The sequence below is a fragment of the Ailuropoda melanoleuca genome, chromosome 3 (genome assembly GCF_002007445.2).
Source record: "Ailuropoda melanoleuca isolate Jingjing chromosome 3, ASM200744v2, whole genome shotgun sequence".
In the NCBI taxonomy this organism is placed as follows: domain Eukaryota; kingdom Metazoa; phylum Chordata; class Mammalia; order Carnivora; family Ursidae; genus Ailuropoda; species Ailuropoda melanoleuca.
Window position 1 is genome coordinate 102381874 of NC_048220.1, and position 15555 is coordinate 102397428.

Genomic DNA, 15555 nt, shown 5'->3' on the forward strand with positions numbered 1-15555 from the left:
TGCAGCTGACGGCGCTGCTTGCCCTGAAGTCTGGTCCCCTCCTGCGTTCCCCCAGCCCCTAAGCAGGAGCCTCAGAGGGGTCTGATTGGGCACCGGGGTCCTCTTGCTGCTCCCTTGGCACGGTCCCATCTTCCTGGTGGTCATGAGCCCTCCCAAAGTCTCTCCCATTAGCCGCCTTAGCTTAATTAAGCTCATTCCATGTGCTAAGCCTCCCTGGCTTCTCTGAGACGGCACAAGCACATCACGCACGGCGCCTTCAGCCGACGGCGGGCTGGTGTGGGCTCTGAGGACTTCAGCCCCTCGGGTTTCAGCAGTGGGAGGGTTACTTTCCACCCCTGACAATGAACTCCTCTGAAATTCCGAGCTCCTGGAGGAAGAGTCCCTTTCCAGATTCCCTCGGACACCTGGCACACAGCAAACGCTCAGACCTTTTCTTGGCCATATTGCATTGCTTGGTTTGGCTTTTTATTAATGGTAGGTTTGGCGACTCCAAAGTCCGTGCTCCTCACTCTGGCGTCTGAGGCTTTTTGCTCCCGACTGGACTTCCCCTCAGCCTAGCCTCCTGTGAGACCTTCCACTTCTCCAAGGGCCTGGTTAGGAGCCTCTTCTTCCAGGAAGCTCCCTTGATTTTCAGAAAGCCTTTTCCTTCCTACTTTCCCCTTACTCTGAATCATATGGATACAGATAGAGTATGGCTATGCATGGAAGTGGTAAATAGATGTTCTGATATGCCTGCAGATATGGCCTTAGTCCCAGATACAGGTGCGTGTGTGTGTGTACTCTTGCTCATATAACATGTATACGTATATACCTACATAGTACACCTATCTAGGATTTCTAAACTGATAGGAACATCCTTCCGTGTCATTAGATATCGTTTTACATGTAGACATATTTATAATACTGTTTTTTAAAAGATTGTATTTATTTATTTGTCAGAGAGAGCAGGGGGAGCAGCAGCAGAGGGAGAAGCAGGCTCCCCGCTGAGCAGTGAGCTCGCTGTGAGACTGGATTCCAGGACCCTGGGGTCATGACCTGAGCCGAAGGCAGATGTTTAACTGCCTGACCCACCCAGGCGTCCCCTATTTATAATATTTTTAAAACCGGTTCCCTTTTATTTGGCACATAGATTGTTCCCACGTCTTCACTGTTGAGAACAATGCTCCCAGGAGATGGTTGTTTACCTGGTGAGCGAGCAGCAGGGCACACCGGACTTTGGGGCCGGATAGACCTGTGTTTGACCCTCGGCCCCACCACTTCCTGGTAGTCTTGGACAAGCCATTTCGCCTCTCCAAGCTTATCTATATAATAGAATGATAGTTCTCATCTCCTAGGGTCGTAAGGCATGTGCCGTGCTTCCTGTTGGGCCTGTCACAGGGGAAGAGCTCAGTGAAGACACGGCTCCAAGCTGCGAGGCAGAAGAGAGGGTTTGCTTTGGCTCCCCCACTGCCCGGTATGAACTTGTATATGGCTGTTTCATGGGGTGTGACAAAACCCACGGAGATGACGGGTGACCGCCTTTTGCAAGTGAAGTGCTGCCCAGTTTAAGATTGTATTATCCGGGGGCGCCTGGGTGGCACAGCGGTTAAGCGTCTGCCTTCGGCTCAGGGCGTGATCCCGGCGTTGTGGGATCGAGCCCCACATCAGGCTCTTCCGCTGTGAGCCTGCTTCTTCCTCTCCCACTCCCCCTGCTTGTGTTCCCTCTCTCACTGGCTGTCTCTATCTCTGTCAAATAAATAAATAAATCTTAAAAAAAAAAAAAAAGATTGTATTATCCTTGTTGTTTTTACCTATTTTCTACAGGTGTGAGGAATAGGTAAGCTAAAGACTATGCATGTGGAAAACTGCTTTGCAATTTTATAGATTTGGTGAAAATGATTCATGCCCGTTATAAACAATTTAGAGGACACCAAAAAGGCACACAGGAGAAAGTAAAACTCCAAATCCCACGAGCCAGGACGAACCATGGCTGGCGTGCTGGTTGTGGCCGCCTTTTACTTGCTCCCCTGTGGTGCCCACGCAGGACAGGGCAGGCCTCAGCTGTTTAGTAAAGGTCTCTTGACCTCAAGCAGAGTCGTTAGCAGTGGCGTGCTCCGGCTCTGTCCCTCTCGGCCAGCCTCTGACAGTTTCATTAACCCCATTAAATCACGCAGGTGCCTTTACCCCTCCCGGGCCTGTTAATCTCCGCTCGGCTCTGGGAAGTTAAAACCTGGCTGGAAAGTTGGATGTACCTTGTTAACCTCCATTAAACCCTATTAAATTTCCTAACTGGAGTCTTAGTGACTTCTAGGAATCCCTCATTAAAGTTTAGTAAATCCACTTAGTAAATCCACTTTGGGAGAAGGTTAACTGTGGCTCTCCTGCTTTGAAGTGTGGCCTTCCTGAGTTCCCTGATGTGTCCCTAGGACCAGATGACCCTTGGACCCAATCCCAGGAGTGCCTCTAGCTTTTTGACTCAGGAAAGTTCCTCCTCTCCAAGTCTGCATTTACACCTCCATAAACTGGAGTTAACAACAGTCCCTATTCTGTATAATTGTAGTGAGCTTAAATGAATCAATGCGTGTAAAACCAGTAGCGTGTTGTCTGGTGTGCCCACTGCACTTGGCAGCTATTATTGTTTCTAGATGGGAAAGATCCTTATAAACTAAAAAACGGTTAATGGAAGATTCAATTGCAGACATTTATAGTGTTGCCTCACATGGCGGCAGAATGCTCAGAACTGCGGATTATTTTCTTTCTGGTTTTATCCAGACTGACGATGTTCCATTGCGACGATTCCTCTTGAGAGTGTCTCTGTGGCTGTGCATGTCACTGTATTTGCTCAAGCTCTGACACGTCTGAGCTGGTCCAGGTGGAACGCAGCTACTTTCTCTCCCTGGGCCTTGGGGGGTTGAATTCAGTCGTTCCTAAACCTGGATGTGCATACAAATGCTCCGGGAGATTTTGTAAAAATGGTTTCCTGGGCCCCAGGAAGACTGAGGAGACACTCATTTACTAGGTCTCACTGGGAACTCTGAGCTCATATTTCCTATGAGGCCGAAGCTGCTGGATTGGGAAACCTCTGGACCAGATTCTTAACTTTATTGAGCTTAAGTTTTACGTGGGTAAATTAAAAATTTCACATTCTTGGAATTCGGCCCCTGAGCTTTCTGTTCTGAGACTCTGGGATGGAGCCCAGGAACTGGCATTGTACACAGCATTTTTAGGGGTTCTGATGCGGGTGGGAGGGGGCAAGTGCCATACTTTCAAAAATGGTGGACTTCAGATGAGCTGGTATTCAATTTTCTAAAGGTCTATTTTGAAAAAGGGGTGTCAGCTTCCTAGTGAAACTTCTGTGCATGAAGATGTGGGTTCATCCTTCCATCATAACCCACGTCTACAGATCCTCACAGGAGAGGTCAGCCAGTCTGGGGGAAGCCTGGGGACAAATCACCTGAGGTTCAGTGCATGTGGGGTTAGAGGACAGCAGGCAGCCCGATGCTTGTGTGTGAGAGAAATGGAGGGCAGCAGGCAGAGGGAGGGAGGGAACTAGGTTACACTCACATGGGGAGACAACATGGTGTGAAAATTAGAACTTCCTCTGCTTTCGGAAGGAAATCATCTCAGGGATCACCTAGATGATGGCATCCTTCAGCGGCAAGCCGTCATGAATCCTGTGGGCTCCCAGGGACAGCTGAGACTCCCCACCCTCGTTGCCCCCAAAAATGCCTCCTTGAAGAGTCAGCCTGCACAAAGGAAGTGGACTGGGGGTGGGGCGGGGTGGCAAGGGGGAGAAGCTGCACTGTCCATTTACATGCCGCTCAAAATCCGAGGGCTGGCGTGTACTCTTTCCAGTTAACGAAGAAGATGAAGACCAGCACTGCATTTCTTCCCTTTCATTCAGCTGAGGACAGAAGTGCGCTAAAGGGGCACTAGGGACAGAGGTGACACGAAAGCCTGACGTCTGAGGTGCGGCTGGGCCAAGGGCCTCATCCCCTGTGGCTTCAGGGACCCCCACCAGCGCGACGCAGTCCGGTAGCCCCATTGTCAGATGTGACTTGCCTGTGGACTTCGTTACAACACAGACCTGACTCGGTAGGCAGCTGGCAGGTGAGGAGGCCGAGGCTCTGCGTCTCCGGCAAGCGTTCGGATGGTGACCCCACTCTAAAGAGCAAGCCTCTACCGTGGGTGCAGAAACGCCAGTCCACACCTGTCAAAGACGTTTTTGAGACATCTGAACTTGGGATATTTGTATAAAGGTCTAGATTACCAGCTCCCCTTGTGAAATTTCAAGAAGTGGCCACGCAGGGCTGGCATCCCCCAACAGGCCAGAGCCGAGAGTGGCTGCCCTCAGAGGGGACCCGTGTTTCCCAGCTGCCCCCCTGCAGGCATTTCAGCTTGCAAGGTTGGTGCCTTGCTAGGTGCCTGGGGGTCCTCACTTTATAGATGGATAACTGCAGACCCCGAGCAAAGCTTTTTGCTCAGGTATCTGGGATGCTATGCAGCATTCAGACTCCAGCCTCTGGCCGTCGGACCTGTCAATCTCTTTCCGTATGAGTGAGTGGGAGCGCAGGAAGCAACTTCTGCGACCTAAGCTCACTCTCTGTGCACTGGGATTGGAAGGGGAACGCGGGAGCCAGTACCCAGAGCCCGGAGGAAAGACCGCCAGGGCCAAATGCAGAAGTGAAAGCATCTGAAGTCCACGTGGACGGTCAAGGAGAACAACAGAATGTGTCTCGTTACTCATTCAGATCGTTTATTAAGAGCAAAAGTCGGGCCGTCCCATCTGTGTGATATTGCAACATGAAAAGTCACATACATACTAAGGAGACCCCACAGAATTGAGAGCCTTTCAACAGTACAGAGCCATAGGTTACAAAATAAAAATACAAATGATCCCCCAAATTTGGCAGGAAACAAGAACAACATGAGGAGGCCTGGAATGGAAGGGCACTTGCTTTTTGATAAGGCAGTCACAAAATGGAACACAAACTCATACCGCGAGACCATTCCAATGGGCATCACAGACAGCAGACACGTACGACAGGGGTCCCGCACAACCCTCCGTCACTGGCGACCATGTGCTCATGGAGTGAGAGCAACCGAAGGCTTCGTGGCTTAGGACGCGAGCTATATGAAATAACTAAGTGTAGACATTTCTACCTTAAGAAGAGGTCCCACCTGGCCCCGGTTAGACTCCACCTCAAAATGTCAGATCAACTTTACCCTTCCTAACCTTGAACTTGGAAACAGTCTGTAATAAAATGAAGGGAATAAAAAGGTACCCCCAAAGCACCATGCTTCCCAGGCCATGATCTCAAGTTCACTTGTCCTTCAGTTCAACTTCCTTCAGTAACGGGGACTGGGAGGCCACGAATGACAGGGCCTCAGAGTTCTGTCTGAGTCAGGGCCAACCGAATGACACAAGCCCAAAGGACCACCTGAAAGGCAGAAGTCTGACCAAGAAATCTCAGAGCAAGCCCAACTCATGAGAATTTTGATTCTAGGACAATACTACAGCTCCTGCCAGGACTTCTGAACTCTGGTCTTAAATCATCAGCTAGAATCTGTTCTCCCCTTAACGTTCATTTGGCAAAACTCAACTGACTGCTCTCCTAATCATGTCACACAGCCTTGGGTCCAGCAGGTTGGTTCACAGCCCCTGGGAGCCAGGCTGGCCTTGGGAACCTCACTGCTCAGTGGCAAGGTCTCAAATATCTGAAGGCAGCTTACTTTCAACAGGACTCGAGTCATGTGCAAGTCAGAGAGTGAGAAGAGCTTGGACAGGTCAAGGGGGACGGGAGCTTAGTCCAGACAGTGCCCTTTGACTCAGACAGGTCATTCTGAATGTCAGTCTCCTGTCTTTAAAGTGAATGATGGGGTAACAGCAACCTTATAGGACTTTCCAGCTCGAAAATATGGCACTTCTTGGACACAGAAACATATGGTGCACCCCTCCCCCAAGGTCCTAAGCTTTGTTTTCTCCATAAAAACAATGTGTGAAGTACTTGCAGAAATCTTAAGGTACAAGCTCTCAGCAGCCATGAAACCTTTAAACTCCACACAGCAATATTTTACAATCTTCTAGCTAAAACTTTTCCTAAGTGACGTGAGCATCAGTTTTTGTGGGGGCAAGCACGGAACTAGGGCCCCATCCCTTCTTAGGTTTTTTTTTTTTTTTTTATCAGACTGATAACATCCCTTCCTCCCCTGACCTCCTCCATCGGCTTCAGTGAGAACATGGGAGGAGAACCAGGCTGATGGGGTTTCTGCAACATCCTTCAACAAGGAACTAAATGGACCCATGCGGAGGAGGGGAAGACAGTCAGGACACCAAAGTATCTATCGGCTAGCTGCTCCTTTCCAAAAGACAACTGCTGCGCCCTGGCACAGTTCCAGCAATTAGGTCCTTGGCCAAGATGAACAACTTGTTCCACATGGCCCCCGCTGGGCAGACACTAAGATGGAAATGGCAGAGAACATAGAAAAGCCAGAGGTTTATAGAGATCGAGCAGGCTTCCCCAGGAGGTAGTGAGTTCCCTGTCCTCAGAGGTGTTTAAGCCCAGACTGCTAAAACCCTTGGGGGGACAGTTGTAGGCAGAATGTCAGCACCTGTGGGGAGACTGGATTGATGACTTAAAGACCCTTTCCCAACTTTTGAATCTCACCATTATAACGACAGAGCCTTCAGGTGACTTCCATGAAGCAACTTCTCTGGGATCCATGGTCTAGACAGCCTATTTCAACAGACAAGGCCCCCCGAGTAAGCACCCTCTCCTACTTTCTCCCTTCTACCAGGCAGTTGTCCTGCAGGATATTACCCAAAAAGTTCCCACAAAATAAGCAGCTGAAATCCCAAGGTTAGATGCCACATTCCAGCTGTACACACTTATTAGTATCTTCTCTGGAAGGCTAGCAGTGAATATTTAGCTATGACAGGAACTTCTAACAACTTGGCGGCTCTAACAAGTGAGATTCCTTGTCATTTTACAGTGCCAATCTTGAAGCCTTTGGTTTCAGTCTTTCATGGGATTTGGCTATGAGCTTTTTCACGTGATGTTGCCAACCTAAGAGTCTGTTTGTTGAAATAAGAAGTTTGTCCATTTGTTTTTTTAAAACCCTAAATCGAAGCAACATGAGTGGCAGGATACTGGCGTTTCCACGTGACCACCTTCAAGGCATGTGAAAGAACCACACCAGGCTGGACCGAGGCAGGAACCATACTCTTTAAGAAAACAACGTCAGCTCTGGATTTCATATTCCAGTTTTGCCCAGGAGCACCAAGAGGAGAGAAGGCAATGTTGCAACATTACAGGTGGAGAGAAGCGCAAGAGGCCTTGGCAGGTGTATAAAAATGTAGGCAGCCAAGATGAACACTGCTTTCCCCAAACTCCACTGCTTCGAGGCCACTTCTAACAGGCAGAAGTCTCCTGCCCACAGATGAAGCCTTGGGAAACTGCAGAAGAGGCTAAGGCAAGTGGCTTAGTGGTTTGATGAAAGAACAGATTTCTGCACACAAGAAAATCGAAAGTTCGTATAGCTTTGTCTTTTCTCTCATCTGACGTGTTTTCAAAGGTTGAAAAGATACCCACAGCCTCCATTTTCCAAAAGCACCTGTCTTTCGAGGGAAGGTGGCAGGGGAGACTCAAGCGTGCAGAGCACCTGGCTGAAGGTGAACACTTCCCCAGGCTTCACGGTGGAACACAAGTATTCTTAGACACGCGTGAACAGATGGAAGCTAACACCACAGCTTCTCGTACAGAAATGTACTGCTGTCTCTCCCAACTAGCAAACAGACTGCTGCTAAGGAAATAGTGACATGACCTACACAGCGGCAATTTTCACTTCAACATCACAGAGACACATTTTCTCGCTGAGAGATGGACATTTCCAGAAAGCAGGTTACCAACGCCTTCACCTGTAGGTGCCATCTGCCCCCCCCAAACCATGGCCGGATGAGAACACATTCCCCTTGGCAAAGGGGGCCTGGTGTTTGATGCCTTCAAGACTTTCTAACGCCGTCTCTCAGGAGAAAAACCTACGGAAGCAACAGAACTTTGAGCCTTCTTGATGTCTGCACACCGACATCCTTCAGCTATAATCAGTGAGATAGTCTCTACACACTGAATCTGAATGACTAAAAATACTCCGAGAGCACCTTGATGTGCCATCCACAGCTGGGTGTATTAAAATCAGATCCCCTCAGAGTCTAGAGTATGTTCTATGTACATTCATTTATACATATTTAAAAAGGCTGCAATCTGCTAGGCATGCATCTGGAACCCCGGGGAACGCTTTGCTGCAATGGAACACACTGCATTTTCGTGAGGGGGTGGCCGGTCCCCAACCCACAGACAGCATGGTCCTCTGCCCCACAGAACCGAGCCTTCAGACACTGCACCGCCCTGCTTAGCGGGGGTTGTGCTCGGACTTCTCTGTGCGGATGCTCAGAGTAAGCCGCTTATGAGACATTAAAACTCTCTGCCAGGCTGGGCCATCCACGGCTCCTTTTATACTTTAAGGCTTAAGAAAGCACTCACAATTAAAACTGAGTAAGAAAATGATACTTTTGACCACAGTACGTGTCAAGATGGTCAGAAATTAGAATCCAAGTCCTTTTCTTCTCTCTTTTCCCACCCCCTATTCACATCCTTTGTCCCCTAACACACTGATTAGAAACTTATGCAAAAGCATACTTTTGGATATAAAGCTTTGTTTTTAAAGGAGACTTTGGCTCTGATACAATATGATAAAGGAAATCTGAGTTTTTGAACTTTAAAAAAAATCAGGTAATTATTTATACTTAAAAAAAAATTCTTTTTTTTAAGCAATCTTTCCCCCCCCTAAGAGGGAGGCAAACTGCTCACAAAAATGAGTATCAGATGGCACTGACCTCCGTTGCTCAAACCCATGATTTGCTGGTGACCCCGAGCCCAGGGAGTCAAGGCCAGTCAGACTTGTTATCCCAGAATTGGACTTCTGAGCAGGAATCACGTGATCCTTGGCAGCTTTCTTGGTGGTTGTGAACTAAGGATTAGTATTTCTGAAAACACGAGCCCCGAATCACGAAATATCTCCATTTGTCAAAGCATTTCTGGCCTAGGAGGATGACTGAAGTCATACTTCGTAACTTCACCCCGAAGAGTAAAGCACAGAGTGATGTGCAAAGAGCTCTGTCTCCTGCGAGGGCCCCTGCATCAGTGTTTCTGGAACCTCCGCGAATATAGCTTGGTACCTGCGACTGCCCTCAAATCCTCTTCTGATGAGAAACCTTCTGTTGGTGCATCAGGATTTCCTCCACACTCTAGAAGTTAAGTGGTAAGCCACAGAAATGGCCGGGGTCTCATTAACTAGAGGTGTGGAACAAATGCTCCAAGGCTGGCAATTAGCCACACATACTGACTGACTGACCACGGTGTGCCAGGCAGGGGCCAGTGAGGGGGACCACTGTCAAACTGATTTGCTGATCAACGACACAGCCGGCCACAAAGCGGGGCATGCCCGTCCCCAGAAGACTTGGGTCTACTCACACTCCCCCAGTTCGCGGCACCCCAGTGCTCGTCCAGGCCTACACCTCACACAAGGCAGACTGCTCGTACAAGGTCAGTACCCAAATATTTTTTATCCCACATTTCCAGTAGAATCGACTTAATGCGTTGTTGAATGCTGCAATACATCATTTTTAAATCTCTTAGTGATCTTGTTTTCTCAGTCCGGTGGTTGCCTTAAAAGAAAGTCTTTGTGTACACATGCTGAACGTGAGAATATAATCCTCCTGACCGAAAAGATTTACAGTATTCATCATTCAAACTTTTTTATTTACAATAAAATTTAACAGTCTTTATGGGCTTACACGTGGCCGACTTCACCTGTGCGTTCAGTGTTGCACTTCCTTCCTGATGTACTTGGTCCTCACTCAAGCTGTTTGCTGCCGTCCGATTTCTGGTCCAGTCGACTCTTGTTACTCTTCACCATGTAGATGAAGTAGGCGAGCGTCTCTTTTTCATTCACAGGTATGTTCCTGAAGTGTCGGCTGACAGTCTACGTGGGGGAGAAAACCAGAGTCTGTTAAAGCATTGCACAGATCAGGGCCACAAATTCTGAACTGTGCAAAAGAGGGAGCAGGGGTTGGCTTCCAGAGTTAGAGAGGGGGTTGGGATCGCTGCAGAACTCCCCGCAGTGCTCAGTGCTGCAGAACTCGGAGGCCCTTCTCCCCCGGGGGCTTGGCTGATTCGGTTTCCAGCCCTCCAAAAGCAGCACTTGAACCCACAACACTCCCAAGGTGCAGTTCTATTTCAGTGGCAGCCAACTGTCCCCGAGGGCATAACCTCAAGGTCACCCCCAAGGAGGAACAGGTGGGGATGGCTCTGCTTGGCCAGCTGCTACCATCAGCAGCTCTCAGGCCCGGACACCACTGGGCAGAAAAGTGTCTTTTTAAAACTGTGTCAAATGAATAGCCAATTGGAAAGATATAAGTATTTGACCCAAGAATTCATCTAAATAGTACACAGCTGCCTCTTGAAAGACACATCACATTCGAAAAATAATTCGTCATTTACTGTGTACTCCCGACACCTGGCTTTGTTTTACAAGTCCTGAGAATGCAGGTCTGCTCTTGCCCCACTTCATCCCATCCCTTTCAGCAGGGTGAATGCTGGCAAATGGGTAATGTGACCTTAGAGCAGGAAAGAGTTGTGCACTCCTATCTATGTTTTATCTAGATGCTGGGGGAGGAAGTCTAAGAAAAAATGATGGATCAGCAAGAAACCCCTAAAGGAAAGACCAAAAACCAACGGGGCTGTCAGCCTTTAAGGAAATTTGTGAATGGATTGAGGGGGCTAGGACAGATCAAGAGTCTGAGAATGTGCACTATAGAGTGGTGACCTTTCGATGGTAGCATTGTATTTTTCTTTTTTCCATTTTCCACATTTTTAACAATAGACAGAAAAGCACATTGAGAAAAGAGGGATAAGAGGGACCTGCACAAAGGCCAACAGGACAGAAGTATCAAACCAGGCTGTCAGTATGTTCAAACAAGGGCCAACAGAGCATTTCTCCCCCTCTGAATAGTATTAAGAGCTCAGGGGAGGAGAAAAATGTCTTGGGATCTAATGGAAATACTTCCATTACCAACATCAGAGAAGAAGAAATCAAAGGAAAAACTAAAGAAAAAGAATAGCTCCTACAGAACATGGGGTGATTCATCTGACACGCCTGATGTGCAGGAAGGACCGTATTTATACAGAATCTTACAAAACAAGATCCAAACAAACGCACAAACAAAAGCACACTCAGGACTTATCATCAGGAGCCTGGACATTCCAGGCTCAATTCTGCTCCTAATTTGCTGTGTGATTTTAAGCAAGTCTTTTCCTCTCTCATTGCCATGGTTTCTTTTCTAGAAAGAGGGCCTTTCCACGTCTTACAGCTGTGGGATTCTACGTTGTACGAGAGAGGGAACAGGCAGTTACTTGCAGAGCTACGGAGGGCATTAGGATCAACAGACACGCGTAGCAGCAGGGAGAACCAAGGTCACCATCAGAAGCACAATGCTGGCTCTCTCTTTTTGCAGTGCCATTTGTCTACCTACTTCTGCTAACTGGGCCTTATTGAAGCCTGGTCTGGTCTGCAATTTGTAGTGTCGTTTATAACGCCGTAGAGTGTTCACCTGCAGCTGGAACAGATCAACCTGGAGAGAAGAGGAGAAACACATTATCCATCACCTGACTAGCCGTGGCTCACCGAGAGCACACTACGTGCCCAGCACTACACTAGGAGGGACGGGAGGGGAAGAGGACTACAGAGATGTCTTAGAAATGGTCCACTGAGGACTAATAACTGGCTGGGAGGACAAAAAAACCCCAAAAACAAAAAAAAACCAAAACAGTGGAAAAAGAGTTCTAGCTGGGGAGGGGTGGTCCCAAGAGGCTCACAGAGGTGGTGAAGCTTAAGCTAAGGAGAGCAGGGCGTGGAGAGATGGGGAGGAACAGGGCTAGACTAGGGAATGAGAGAGAAGACGAGGAGTACAGAAAGCCAGGAGATGAAGAGACAGACTTGGGTGTCACAGGCAATCATGATGGTTTTAAAAGGTGAGACTGGAGGGTAGCATGTCTTGAAAAGCAGAAGGAGCGACCACAGGTGGTAGGTGGTGATATTCAGGAAGACTGATGGGGGAGGGGCAGGGGACGGTGCTACAGCAGTGATCGGAAATGAGATGCTCAAGTTGAGCTTTGGAGGCTGGCGATATCAGAGGGGGACACCAAGCATGGGGAGCAAAGGTAAACCCAGACAGGCATCCTGGAGGAAGACAGGCCCGAGCTTGGTAGCAGACCGGATGGAGGGGCGTGAAAAGGACAGCGGGAGGTACTGCTGTTCCCAGAGTTCTTCCCTAGGCTCAGCCTTCAGGTATCGGAAGCCCTGAACAACTCTCCAGAGAAAACTCGGAAGCTACTGTGGCGAATGTACAAATCAGCAGGTTAGGCTGGGGTCTCTGCAGATGACTGGATAACAGAGGGAAAGGACCCCCCCTTTTTTCTAACACAGGAAGAGAGGAAAGCTGCACAGTCATGAAGTATTGAAGGCCCAGAAAGTTGGGCTGCTTTTACCTGCCTCTAAAAGAGATGTTCTTGCTTCAGGCAGGTGGAGAGCACTTAAAAACAAAATGAATGATCAATATGAGGGACCAAAGTCCTTCATTCTTTTCAAAACATTCCTCAAACCCCTTTTTTTTTTTTTGTAAAAAGCACTGAAATTGAATACATCCATTTCTTTATGAAATAATAATACTAATGCTGAAGGCAATAAAAAACACTGTAAACCAATGCTAGAAAAAGGGACACAGGGAGGGGCAGAGGGAAAGGACCGTATTTTCAAAGGCTTTCTCCACATCTGCAGACAAAGGCCCGCCTACTCTTTCTATTCCTACGCAGTCATTTCCACTCTGAGTGCTAACAGGCGGTTGCCTTATGAAATATTCATGTGTCAAATATTCAATGTAATATACAAACGGGTTTTCTTCTGCTGAGTCTTAAGTGAAAACAACTTAGACAGAAAATATCCAATGCTCCTTCCTGTAGCCTTGCTCCACAGGCACAAGCACCTTGAAGGTTTGAGGAGCCCGGTCTCATTGTCCAGTGCAACGGTTCTCCACAAGGGACGGTTTCGCACCCAGAGGACATCCTCTCATGTCGGGAGGCATTGTTTTGGTGGTCACTACGGTGGTGACTGGCCTCTAATGGGTAGAACCCAGGGCTGCTGCTCAACACCCAGAGAGGCATGGGGCAGCCCCCACGACAAAGACTTCTCTGGCCCCCACTATCAACAGTGCCAGGGTTGAGAAACCCTGGGCCCTTAGAACTGACTTTGGAATGGCTCCTGGGGAACCAGCCTGGACCAGGGACCGGAGCTGATACGAACTGATAATGTACACCTTCATTTTGCAGACCAGAAAACAGGGCAACTTCCCCCAATCCATACAAGCTCAGTTTCCAACTCTAAAGGCAAAAAAAAGTTTTAAAGAACTTGACATGGTGGTTATATTCAAGAATGTATCACGGGCTTCCTGAGGAAAGGCAGTACGGCCTGGTGGAAAGGGCAGTGGCCCGGAGGCCCCGAACTCTGTGTGTGACCTCGGGTCTCTGTGCCTGTCTGTGAAACGATGGGGCAGTGAGACCAGTTGATTTCTAAGTTTTCAGCTCTCAGATTCGATATGACCATGATTCTATGATTCGCTTTTCAAATAAACCACGGCAAAACAAAGGAGACTAAAATTATTTCTTAATTTAAAAAGCGGACCAGGCCAGAGATAAGGACCACATTAGAGTCCATTCTTCCAGCTTTCCCCCACGGACTTCTTTGACTTTTACCTCAGGAATGTCAGTGTCGTGCTCAGGAGAGTCTCCGCCATCGTCACTTGTCTTCCTCTTCCTTTTATTTCGTACACTCTGGATGAAATTTTTGTGGAAGTCACAGATATACAGGTGCCTTACCTGATGGGAAGCAAATTAAAGTGAGACTTGCCAATTCCATGGGAACAGCAACAGGTGTCCATCGAACTACGGGGCTTCTCTCCTTTGCAAGGCATTGAAGAGACAGAAGGAAGAACATGGAGGCCCTAATTTTCCAGAAGTTTACTGTTGAGTTGTACAACAAGAAGCCCACAAAGGGACACAAACACTACCATCACACTGGGCAATAGCTTAGAAACTAAGTCCCCCCTGAAGGCTAGAGACGGTAAGTGGTAGGGGTTCAACAAAGGGAGAGACGCCTGTGGCTGGGATAGTCAGTGTAGAGGCCCCTGACTAAAGAGGAGGATGTATGGGTAGACAGGAAGCATTCCAAATCGTAAGACGAGCCAAGATGTTAGAGTTTCAAAGACAGATGACAAGGAGATTCAGGGGTTGGGGACATGAGAATAGCTTAAACTTTCCTTCGGACAAGACAGAGTCCCCCAAGGTTTTTGAAGCAGGCAGTGATGTGACCTATGGGAGTTACAAGTTTACAACGGGCTGGAAGGCGCTGTCCCAGGGAGGAGGAAAGAAGGGACTGTGGTAAGGGCAGACAGGACTTCCTATTTTTACATCGACAACAGCTACTACTGTAGGGCGACATCTCTCTGACAAACTTTATTCCTGTGTATCAGAACTACACTTCTTGCATCACCACACATCTGGTCCACAAAAAGTAGAAAGAGATGCTGAAACTCTCTCCCAGAAACCGCACGGAAGAAGCTGGATGCTACTGTGACTTTCTACCGCAGGCTGGAGGCATAACAGTAAGAGAAGGCCGCAGCAGCTGCGAGGTGAACGTGTTTTTAAAGATTTTATTTTTATTTATGTGACAGAGAGACAGCCAGCGAGAGAGGGAACACAGCAGGGGAGTGGGAGAGGAAGAAGCAGGCTCCCAGTGGAGGAGCCCGATGTGGGACTCGATCCCAGAACGCCAGGATCACGCCCTGAGCCAAAGGCAGACCCTTAATGACTGCGCTACCCAGGCGCCCCCGAGGTGAACGTGTTTTTATTTAAGAATGTAAGTACCAGGGGTGGCTGGAGGAGCCACTCAAAGCCCTGACAGAAACGAAGTTCCTGTGTAAATGACTTGGGGTCGTGGACACTGGAACAGATGCTACACAAATGTTCTTGAGAGACTTCCGACTTTGAATTTATTCCTTTAATTCTTAAAGACAAAAGTCAGCTGATAGGAAGCCAGCATCAATTAATTCAGACATTTGCATGGAGAAAATAATGAAAATTGCTTTTTAGGCAGATGAATTAGCACTTCCATGGGGTTGGACTGGTGAGTCAGAGCACTTCTCAGTTTATACTGTGGCCGTGTAGACGGCAGGCATTCTCTAAGTGCACTTGCACCAGCACACGCGGTCCCTCCTGTCTGAGAGCAGCTTAGGCCAGCAAAAGCCACCGTTTACATATGGTCACAAATTTGAGTAGCCTTGCTGGCGTCCACTCTGCCAAAGGACTTTCAGACACAGTCTGTGTCACCGTCCCAATGAATCCCTCCTCCTTGATGTATAGACCACAGGACCTGCTTTTACCAGGGAAGAAAGCACACTCACACCAT

At 48.3% G+C, this 15555-nt stretch overlaps 1 protein-coding gene across 1 annotated transcript; it reads right to left on the minus strand.

Annotated features, from left to right (window-relative positions):
- Positions 1 to 4713: 4713 nt before the first annotated feature.
- SAP30L (SAP30 like) lies at positions 4714 to 14796 on the minus strand. The gene is made up of 4 exons (XM_011222246.3): positions 13845 to 14796; positions 12589 to 12628; positions 11570 to 11668; positions 4714 to 10020 (listed from the first exon to the last, which is right to left on the minus strand). The coding sequence occupies exons 1-4, from the start codon at positions 13883 to 13885 to the stop codon at positions 9892 to 9894; spliced, it is 309 nt and encodes a 102-aa protein (XP_011220548.1). The 5' UTR covers positions 13886 to 14796; the 3' UTR covers positions 4714 to 9891.
- Positions 14797 to 15555: the final 759 nt, after the last annotated feature.